This window comes from Lineus longissimus, chromosome 3 (genome assembly GCF_910592395.1).
Source record: "Lineus longissimus chromosome 3, tnLinLong1.2, whole genome shotgun sequence".
Lineage (NCBI taxonomy): Eukaryota > Metazoa > Nemertea > Pilidiophora > Heteronemertea > Lineidae > Lineus > Lineus longissimus.
This window is the reverse complement of record NC_088310.1, coordinates 7,850,518-7,861,749: the sequence shown is the minus strand read 5'-3', so window position 1 is coordinate 7,861,749 and position 11,232 is coordinate 7,850,518. Positions and strand designations below refer to the sequence as shown.

Genomic DNA, 11,232 nt, shown 5'->3' with positions numbered 1-11,232 from the left:
GCACAATCCCATTATCGTATTCACTCTTAACTCCATTTGTACTGTTGATTTGTACTCTGTCGGATGTCCAAGTGACTTGCATGTCAGAAAGTGATGAAATGCCTTTCTGTAGTTTATCCGTCAATATCTTCTTAAAAGGTGAAATGAAATTTCTGTGAGAAAATCTAAATTCTTATTGAAATTACTGCTCAAACTTGACTAGTCCAAAATTTGTGGGCCATGATATTCCAGAATTCTTCCCTGGGGCATTTCTGATCTGTCTTTTTCTGTTGTGGATGGGTCGAAGATTTCCTTGGTCAAATGTTGGTCGACATTCTGTGGACTCTACATGGCCTTGTTTGATTTTCTGGGAATGGAAACACAGATAAAATCAATAAGGTTTTTTGATCGTTGTAACTTTTCAGGAGACTGATGCTGTGTTACAGCAGCAGGAGGCGTTCCAGCTTGCCGTGCAGACAGCGACGAAGCAGATTAGCAATGAATCCAAACGGTTGGATGCGATTAAACCCAGCAAGATGGAGAACCTGGAACCAGCATTCAAAGAACACAAGGTATATGACTCATTGTTTGTTGCGTTCCTCAACTGTGAGCTCAGAGGGTCACCCTGGGAATGGCTGTAGCTAGTTTAGCTCAAGCAGACAGCTGTTTGCAGAAATCAGCAGAAATATTTTGTGTTTTTACTCGAAAAAAGTTTGAGCGGATTTAGTGGCTTATGCATCTAAAATCTTCTTAAACCCTCATACCTTTCAATAATATTGATTGCATTATCTTTCAGATTTTCATGAAATTGTATCGGCCCATTATGCGTTCAGAAATACTGGTATCCTCAATATTTGTTGTCAAGTTATTAAAGAATTTGTAAAAAATTTATTTCAGTAGAATTATATCATACCTCATGTTGTGAACCTCATCCCGACTAATGACCAACTACCGAACTGCTTTTAGATATCTAAGATGTTTGTAAATGTGTTGTCAACAAGTATTTCATCACAATTACGCTTTATTTTGTGCAGGAAATGTACCTATAAAAAGGATCAAACTATTGCTCTGTAGATATTCATTAGTGATCGTCACAAAAACTCCCTTCTCTTCTAACGTTGATTCAGATGTTTCTGCACGTGCTGCCCTACCTTAACCTGGTTTGAAGGGTGCTAGTTTTCGGTTGAAACTCTTTTGCTTAATGCAAATGGTCTGGTTGGAATTTTGCATTTTGATAAGAAGAAGACTCAGAATAACATTCTTAGGCATTTCAAAGTATTTCATCCGTTTAAAAATATCTTCAGCCTGACCCAGACCCTAATCAGTCAGCCCTGCCTTTCAGGAGTGAGAGATTTAGTTTACCCAACTGCTTCATCCTTGCACTTGGACACACTCTATCCAGAAATTTGTTTTTACTCCAGGATATCGTGACGGCCATCCAGACACTTCAAGTTGACGTCAAGCAGCTGGACGACTGGTGCAGCCAGCTGTGCAGGAATGCCACCCCAGATGGCAGACGTGCCATGGAGACCACCATCATGGTCCTGAAGGAAAAACAGAAAGATCTCGAGAACAAGGCTGATCAGAAGAGGAGAGAATTAGATGTGAGTGATTTAAAGCTGAAATGCCTCATCAAAGAAGCTAGCTTGCACTATATTTCAAAATAGAGCATTGAAGTCACTCTGATATGGCGGTCATACGAATATTTAGTAAAACCTATCTGTTGAGGACACCATTTGGCTGGCAAATGCTTAGCTTGTTGTAGAAGTGCATGAGAAAATCTCACACTAATCATCATCCATTTCTGACGCAAGTTTCCCAAATGATCAATTCCAGAACCTGGCCTCCCTGCAGTCACAACACCAACAAGACTTAGAGAGATACAACAATGACGTAGCAACCTTCGAGAGTTGGTTAACCGAGGCCAAACTACAACAAGCGGGTGACCCGATATCCTCAATGGAGGTCTCCCATCTTCGACAGGACTTGTCCGTGAACCAGTCCCTCCAGACCGAGATCCGGGACTGCCAGAGACGGCTGTCAGATCTGTACGTGTGGTGTGAGGGCCTCGGCGAGATGGAGCCTCCAGACAGAGCTGTTCTCATGAAGTCAAAGTTGGATGGCTTGCAGTTGGAGTTGGAGAATTTGAAGTCTAAGACAGTTGAACAGGTAGGTTTGAATAAACCCTAAGCTCCCAGTGTACACATGGTCCTCTCCCACCATTCCGCTTGAAATAATGGATTAACTAATCACTCACAAACCTTCATGGCCGAACCTCATTGATCAATGTGTCTAGAAATACCCCTTCAACTTCTAATCACATTACTCTTTTATTTCTAGGAATCAGCCATCAAAAATGCTATCGACGAAAGTGAGCGTAACAGCCGAGCTCTCAATCAGCACCGGGAAAAGGTTCAGGACTTGCAGACTTGGATGGACGGTGCCAAGGCCCTCGAATCCCTCCCGGCCGAAACTATCGAAGCCACGGCCAAGATGACTCAGGATCAAGAGGATGCGAAAAAGGTTGGTGACACTGATTTTATACCATAACACTTTAATCTTTTAGTGGGGCGTGAAGATGTGGAGGTCTAGCCAAGTGTGTCAAGTTTCAAGACGAATCCATTCAGACACGTTACGCGAATGCTGTGGGTTAGATACCTGGCACAGACACATCGCTTGTTACCTCTCCCCAAGACCGTTTACTTCCCTTGCCACCTCCATTAATTGAGAAACAAAGCAGATTCCTTTATTATGCCAGGTCCATGGCAAAAGAAATATCCCATCCATGCCGGAAAAGGAGTACCATGAAATTAACTCCTCCTCACTGAATGAAAACAGAGTAGCTGGACTGGTATCTCAAATTGGTGCCAAAAACTGAAGTGGCACTCACACAAGTGAATGCTGAGGAAGAATATGAAATTCAATCTTATTGTACTTCCTATAATTCTTGTCGCAGAAACTAGAATCTGACCTCGCTGAACACCAAGTTCTCGTTGGTCAAGTGAATCGACGTGGATCTTTGCTGCAAACCCAACTATCTCAGGAACAAGATGATGACCTTGATGATGATGATGATGGCGATCTGGAGTACAGCATGAGCGAGTTACACGCCAACTGGAAGCAGCTGTCCAAACAACTGTCGGACAAGAAACAGCTACTGCAGGAAACTATAGAGAGCACGAAACCTTTGGTAGGTGGAATTGACAATTGTTCCAAGTATTTTGATGACTTTCTAAAGTTCCCAATGGTGTTGGCTGTTGAATTGAACAGTTTCAGAGTCGTTCATGTCTATAAATCTTTTGTAGGAATTCATTGGTAAGCCACTAGAACGTCGCCGCTCCTCCCTAGCACCTACCGACCCCGACACAACCGAGAAGATGGACGACGTCAGGAAGTCGTTGATGGAGCTGAAACTCTGCTGGGACAAGATGGAGCGCCAGCACGAGGACGCGGAATCGCGGTTACAGCGGACGATCGACTTCCAGCAGCAGTACCAGGATTCTCTGTTGACGATCTCCAGTTGGTTGGACACGGTCGAGTTGAAGTTGTTCGGGACGTCATTTGATAAGGATACAGATGAACAGCTCAAAGATCACGAGGTTGGTTACTAGGAAATATATATATAGAAGTCTTGAAACTGAGTGTCATTTGGAAAAACCTACCGGTTAACAGATGGTGACAGATAAAATGACCAGGATAAGTCACATTGATGTTAAAATCACAAAACCGCATTTCCGAATTTCCTGATATATGCATCAGTGACTTAGTTGCATGTATGGGGCCCTGGGCATCAAAATATAAAGGAAGGACTGTAACTGCTTAGGTTTACTCAAATTTCACTACTGCTCATAGTCTGTGTAGGACATGAAAAACCATGGTTTGGTTTGGCTTCTTTGGCAGACGTTAATACAAATCCCGTTCCTTCCAGGCTCTGCAGAAAGAGATTCGAGGCCTCCAAAGCGAGATCCAAATGATGACAAAGGTATCTCCGAAACTCCTAGACGAGGCCAGCTGCGACAGCCGCGCCCTGATCAAGCAGACGATCGCCGACCTGACGGAGAGGATGCGCGTTCTGGAGGAGCAGGCACGGTGCAGGGAGTCCGAGTTGATCGAGAGAAGGAGTCTTTGGAAGCTCTACCAGGAGGAAATCCTGGCGTTCTTTACCAAGCTGGAGGAGGCCAAGAAGCGTTATCTCACTCTCACGGTGCACTTTACTTCTAGCTTGGAGCAACAGATGCAGGACAGCAAGGTAGGGTCGGTTTTAATATTTCTTCCACGTATCTTCATATCACACCAGGAATTGCACTAGTCTTCTGAGCAAAACATTTAAGACACATAGTACTCCCTTGCGCTTGGCATCCAGACTACCAGTTTTACAGCTCTTGTTTGCCAGGTCTCCAACCAACTGGTTCTTTCTGTTGTCTCAAGGTACATGTAGTGTGACAAGATGAAGTGAATGCTTTGAAGCTGCCTCTGGCTCTCCTGGGCTAATAATTGTCTCCGATTATAGGCTCAAGTTGGCAAAGTCTCTTTGTAAGGTTGGAATGAGTATCATGGAATACATATTACATCATTTGACAAAAACTCCTACCTGATGAATAACTGGCGAAAAAACAGGCAGAGAAAGTTTCCTCTGAGATGTGGCTCGGGGAAGATGATATCCTGATTGCGTTTGTCTCCTTTTCAGAACCTTGATGACTTGCTTCGAGACTATGAGGACAAGCTGATGGACCTGTGCGATCGAGGTGAAGACCTGATGGTCCAGGACCCCCAGCTTATCATGCCCATTGACATCAACATGCTCAGGCTTGTCTTGCAAGACCTGCACCTCAAGGTAGCTTCTCTGTTCGGAACTTTTGAGATGAATGTTAGCCAGGCAGTCCTGGAGAGTTCCACTACAGAGCCCCAGAGCTTTGTGGTCAGGGTGGTGTCCTTTGGCCAGTATTCCTCTCTATTCTTCATGAGGGAGCAGGTCTGAAGCCACAGAGCCCCAGAGCTTTGTGATCAGGGTGGTGTCCTTTGGCCTGTATTCCTCTCTATTCTTCGCTTCAAGATCGATCTACAGGATTGTAAGTTTGTTGTGCTCAAGATGTTTATGCCTTGTAATGTTCTATCATTTTGTTTGAATTTGAATTGCCATAGTGTATTAGTTTATCAGAGGCTGAAATATCATGAAATACATCTCAGCTCATCTCTCCATGCAAATAGGAGGCACTGAGCCATCAGCTGGTGTCAGTAAATATATTTTGAACTGACAGACATTCTAAACCTTGATTTTCAGGCAAATGATCAGCGATCCCAGCTCAGTCTTGCCATCACCCTCCAGAGTCAGTACGCAAGGATGTTGAAAGAGTTTGCCGAGTTTCTTGAGACTGCCACGAATAAATTGAAGGCAGACAATGTCTCGGCAAGTGACCTCGATCATCTGAAACAGCAGCTTCACACTCACAAGGTAAGTTCTGTTGTCATTTCTTCAAATATTTGAGCAGACGACCTCTATTTTTGGCATTTTCTCAAAAACTCAGGGCTTTCTTCCAAAGTATTTGAAGAAAAGTTTATCTTGTTCTCTTATTCTTTCTATGTTCTTAAAGAAAAGTTGATTTATCAATATTGAAACACGTTTCTTCATCAGTTTGTTCCAAAATGTTTGATGTGGTTCAGCACGCATTGAAAGTGTGGTTTTCGTTCCCCAGATCTTCTTCAACGACTTGGAGAGTCACCACAGCATGTTGGATGCCCTCTCGCACCAGGTGGACCACGGCACGCGGCAGCACTACCTGACCACGCACACCCGCCTCATCAACACCACGCACATCATCCAGGATAAAGCCAGTATGCGCGGGCAACAGTTGGAGCAACTTGTCCAGCAGTGGGTCGAGTTTGAGGAACGATTCCAGGTGAGGAGGCCTTGTGGTCTGCTACTTCTATGTTGTATTGGCTCATTGCAACCATTTTGTTGTGTGCGTCTTCAGTTGGAAACTAATTGGAGTGTTTTGATATATAAATATTTGCACGGAATCTTCCGACAAGCACCTGTGGAATCGGCTGCAACTTTTCGAGCATCTCCCACCTCTCTGAGTTATGGCCAACCTACCTTTCCAAGCAAATCCAGCCTGAAACAGTCCATATGAGGACCCTGTTGACACTCCGATTCCGGATTTGCTCTAAGTAGTGGTAGGCCATGACTCGGAAAGGTGGGAGTTATTCGGAGAGGTTGCAGCTGATTCCACAGGGTGACCAGGGAGGAGTGTACAAGCTGCTGTCTGATAGGGTTTTACGTCTCATTCAGAAGACTTGGAAGTCAGACTTCAGGCAGTCACGGTCCCAATTAGATGTGTCCATGTCGGTATTGATAACATTTCCATAGGTCCTGTCATCCACAATGTCAAATGTCCCCTTCCAGGTGATCACACTGTGGTTGCATAACATGGAGAAACAGCTTCCCGCCTCCGCACCAGAGAATACCAGGGATCAGATAAGGAGTAAGACAGAGATGTACAAGAAGGTCCAGAATGCCCTCAATGACGAAAAGGCTGCAATGTATCAGGTAAGTCATCAAGCCAGTTGCAATGGCGACACACAAATTTCTTATGTGTGTATATGGGATCCCTAATTTGACTGAAATCCCTAAACCTATCACCTTAACAGCCGTCGCTCTCATGAACATGATCTTATCTTTCCAGGTTATGGATAGAGGGCGTAGCATCCTTCACAGCATTAGCAGCCCTCGCCTCGAGAACCAGGTGGCCGACTTTGCTGAACAGTGGGTTAACATTACAAACCTGACAAACCAAGAGCTCAAGAGGTCAGTCACTTTGCAATCACAACAATCATCAAGAAATTTTGCGGGTTAAATATCTTTAAAGATTTCTAAAGAAGTCTAAAGGGTTCCAGACCTAGAGTTCAAGTGGCCACTACGTGCTATGTTTACGACCTGAACTAGCCTTACCTAAATTTCTCCCAACAGCGTTCTATCACCAAATCTTATGTGTGAAATGTTTCTTCCAGGCTTGAGACCCACATGGAGCAACTGAAAAAGTTTGATGAACATTTGGAGATTTTGAACAACTGGCTGTCGTCTGCTCCCCGACGTCTGCAGGAGATCAGTGCTCTGGATGAGGATGAAATTGGAAACATTTCTGCCATCAAACACAAAATTGACCTATTTGTGGTAAGTAATTTTCACAGAGTAACCTCAGGGTATAATTAACAAGTCTGCAAAATATCTAAGAGATTGCATGGTTGTGTATTATGTGAGTATAATTGTCAGATTCAAAACAGCATGTCAACAAATGCAATATCAGAGCTGCGCACTGTGACCTTCATCATGTTAATGCCAGCTGCCAGGTGTTAGCATCTGTCAATCAGTGTCTGTCTAAAAATAGCCTGATGATGATGATTTTCAAGGATTTTCCTTTTTCCAGCAATTCCGCAAAGAAGCTGACAAACACCAGGGGATAAAATCCCAAATCACAACAATCGGCAATCAAGTCTTCCGTTCCCAGAAATCGTCAAGTCCCAGCATGCAACGCCAACTGAACACGCTCGATGAAAAGTGGCTACGTCTGATGTACGAGATCCCCGTTCATGAGGAGCAACTGCTGCTGGCACAAATGGAATTGTTGCCGTCTGTGCAAGCTCTGAACGAAATCCTCCTCTGGATCGATACTTTGAATCGCATCATGGCCGAAGATGATAAGAAGGTTCTGCAGAATATTGAAGATGTCCAGGGCATGGTACAGAAGTATAAGGTAGGTTATTGCGTGGGATGTTTCCCGTTATTGCGTGGGATGTTTCCCATTATTGCGTGGGATGTTTCCCATTATTGCGGGGATGTTTCCCGTTATTGCGTGGGCTGTTTCCTGCTATTGCGTGGGATGTTTCCCATTATTGCGTGGGATGTTTCCCATTATTGCGTGGGATGTTTCCTATTATTGCGTGGGATGTTTCCTGTTATTGCGTGGGATGTTTCCCATTATTGCGCGGGCTGTTTCCCGTTATTGCGTGGGATGTTTCCCGTTATTGCGTGGGCTGTTTCCCGTTATTGCATTGGCTGTTTCCCGTTATTGCGTGGGATGTTTGCCATTGAAAATGTTCATATCCTACACTGTCCGAACTAAACATGATAAAAGTCTTGGCATTCTCTTGTTACGCTTTCAACTCGTTGTCTCCACCATGAGTGTTTGAATCATAAATTGCTCAAACTTTTCCACATCCAGGGCTTCAAGATCGATATCTCAAGCAAACAGATCATCGTTGACTTTGTCAACCAGACGGCCATCCAGTCCAGCTTCAGAGAGGGCGAGCCTCCCCAAGATCGCACAAACCTAGCAGAGCGCCTTGGCCTCATGAACTCACGCTGGCAGCTCCTGGCATCCGACATCATGGAAATGCTGAAGAAATTTGAGCAGAATCTCTCCAAGTGGGAGGAGTACGATACCGCCACGAGTAATTTGCTGCAGTGGTTTGCGGATCAGGAGATGAGAGTGCAGAGGTTCCACAGGATGGGACACGAGGTCAGCATACGACATGCCATCAAGGAGTGCAAGGTGAGGCAGCAGGATGTTGACATATTCCCAGAATATCTTTGGCGTGTAAAATTGTTGGAATAAAGATATAAAACAAATGCAAGGAACCTTTTTTCTGCTTTGGACATTTTACGTAGAAGGCACTTTTTGTCCCTCAGCCCAGCCCAGCTGATCTTAGTTGTCATGTTCACTTTGCAATGCTATTTTTTAGCGATTACAGATCGAAACAGATTGTATAGGTTGAAATACTTTAAACCTGCACTTTCAGCTCCCAATTATTTACTATTTACATGTAAACCTATAGTTATGAATGAGGGTAAACTCAGCTATCATCAGTAACAAACCTCCCTCTCCCTCTTCTTCGAACATGCAAGTGAAAACGTTGGCTCTTTTCATTCCAGTCAATCGAAGAACTGCTGAGGATGAAGGAGAGTGAATTGAACAACATCAGGCAGTTGAGTGCAGGTCTATTAGGTGGACATGCGGCTGCACCGGGCAGTGTCCAGGGCATCGAGGTGACCATGAACAAGATCAACGAGCGGTGGACAAAATTAGAACAGGAGCTCTGCAACCTTTTGAATAAGTTGGAGGATGTTCTGAAGCAATGGGAGATCTACCATAAGGCGCTGAGTAATGTGACTCAGATTATTACCGAGACAGAATACCTCTTGAGCAGGTACACAGTCGTGACGGGTGACGTCGAGTCGTTTAGGCAGGTTGTGGATAAACTACAGGTGAGTTGGAAGATTGTCTTTGAGTAAAGATCGGCGGTCTGATTGGTAAGGGATGGGATTATTTACTAATTGGCTGTTTTTGGTTTTGCGAAATTGAACACAAAAGCTTCAATATTAGGATCAGCAGAAGCACTGAAACAGCTGTTATCAATCTTCCCACTCAGCATCCTGACTTCAGGATACAAGAATAGTGCAGTTGACAATATCTGTGTGCAGAGAAACAACAGTCCTGATCAACTCTAAGATTGTGTGCTCGGTTATACCTGACAATTTCCTCTCGTGGGCATCCTCTCACAGCTTGGGTTTTTTGACCTGGTACTTTGGCACATTCTTTGCCTTTATCAAGTAACTGCCCATGAAGACACTTAACTTGTTGTCAGTTCAATATGTGTATCAATTTCCACTACAGCAAATCAGCATTGACTTTGAGAACAGTCATGAACAACTTGCAACCTATGTGAGTGCTACGGACAGGCTCTTCGAGATGTCTGATGTCATGGTCGGACAGTCGCTGAGGAAAACAGAGAGTGATGTCAAAACAAGGTAGGCTTAATTTATCATCATTGTCCTGTTTGCAACCATTGGGGTGACATTATCCTGTTTGCAACCATTGGGGTGACATTATCCTGTTTGCAACCATTGGGGGTGGCATTATCCTGTTTGCAACCATTGGGGGTGACATTATCCTGTTTGCAACCATTGGGGTGACATTATCCTGTTTGCAACCATTGGGGTGACATTGTCCTGTTTGCAACCATTGGGGTGACCTTGCACTGTTGGCATTATCCTGTAATTTGCAGCCATTGGGGTGACATTATCCTGTTTGCAACCATTGGGGTGACCTTGCACTGTTGGCATTATCCTGTAATTTGCAGCCATTGGGGTGACATTATCCTGTTTGCAACCATTGGGGTGACCTTGCATTGTTGGCATTATCCTGTAATTTGCAGCCATTGGGGTGACATTATCCTGTTTGCAACCATTGGGGTGACCTTGCACTGTTGGCATTATCCTGTAATTTGCAGCCATTGGGGTGACATTATCCTGTTTGCAACCATTGGGGTGACATTGCACTGTTGGCATTATCCTGTAATTTGCAGCCATTGGGGTGATATTGCATTGTTGACATTATCCTGTTCGCAACCATCAGGCATTACCAGCAATTCCCAACCTTTTAACTGCGCATGCGCCAAACTCCCTTCCAGGGCCAAGCATACGTTTTCTATAGCAGATCGAGGTGAGAGACATCTCACGGCTTTCTGTGTAACTAAAGCCTAGTTGCCGATAGCGTATGTGATTCTATGACTATCAAGGCATTTGCAGGCCAAATTTTGAGTTGATTGGTGAAAATTTTTCCATGTCCACCTATGGGTTGAAAATACCACGTGAATTGCAATTTTTCCTAATGTAAATTCTAAGAAAACATGAAAATTGGCCGACTTCTGTGGCCTTTTTGAATCACATAGAGTTTGCAAATTTAGTTTGCCGATAGCTCCTGCAGAAGGCAGCATCATACTGAGTATACTGAAACACATGCCATTGGGAAAATTGAAAATTTTTCCATGTCCACAGGGGGGTCCAAATTGGCGTCCCAAGTGGATTTGAGGAGAGAATATATGTCCAAACATCAACATACATGAAAAGCTGGACCTCAAGTGATCTTTGAAGATATGAGAATGACTGCCCTTTGATAACTTCTTGCTTTATTTGTCCACTTTATGGCCTAAGATCCCTATCTTTGGATGGTTCAATTAAGGACACTAGGGCTGGGAAGGGTCATGTCGGGGGGGGGGGGGGTAGGCGGGTGACCAAGCCCGAAATATTATATTGCATCCTTCTCTTCAGCATATTTGCCAAAGCTTTTGCTGTTGCATGGATTCCTCAGATGTTTGGGCTCTCTCAGCTCTGTCATTTGGTAACCTCTGTCTGGGTGTTGGCTAGGTAGATAGGATGGGGGGGGGGGGGGGTTCCTGACAGTGTTGACAAGGAGA

The 11,232-nt window shown here is 44.4% G+C and overlaps 1 protein-coding gene across 1 annotated transcript in view; it reads left to right on the top strand.

The window, feature by feature from the left end:
• LOC135485644 (uncharacterized) overlaps positions 1-11,232 on the top strand; it is a 60,002-nt gene that overhangs the window by 30,023 nt on the left and 18,747 nt on the right. The window contains exons 6-22 of the mRNA XM_064767927.1: positions 405-551; positions 1,401-1,583; positions 1,816-2,148; positions 2,320-2,502; positions 2,936-3,169; positions 3,285-3,578; positions 3,908-4,228; positions 4,667-4,813; positions 5,261-5,431; positions 5,673-5,876; positions 6,383-6,526; positions 6,663-6,784; positions 6,988-7,150; positions 7,404-7,730; positions 8,199-8,528; positions 8,909-9,241; positions 9,651-9,784. Of these exons, the coding sequence (XP_064623997.1) occupies positions 405-551; positions 1,401-1,583; positions 1,816-2,148; positions 2,320-2,502; positions 2,936-3,169; positions 3,285-3,578; positions 3,908-4,228; positions 4,667-4,813; positions 5,261-5,431; positions 5,673-5,876; positions 6,383-6,526; positions 6,663-6,784; positions 6,988-7,150; positions 7,404-7,730; positions 8,199-8,528; positions 8,909-9,241; positions 9,651-9,784 (3,770 nt within the window). The remainder of the gene's footprint in view (positions 1-404; positions 552-1,400; positions 1,584-1,815; positions 2,149-2,319; positions 2,503-2,935; positions 3,170-3,284; positions 3,579-3,907; positions 4,229-4,666; positions 4,814-5,260; positions 5,432-5,672; positions 5,877-6,382; positions 6,527-6,662; positions 6,785-6,987; positions 7,151-7,403; positions 7,731-8,198; positions 8,529-8,908; positions 9,242-9,650; positions 9,785-11,232) is intronic.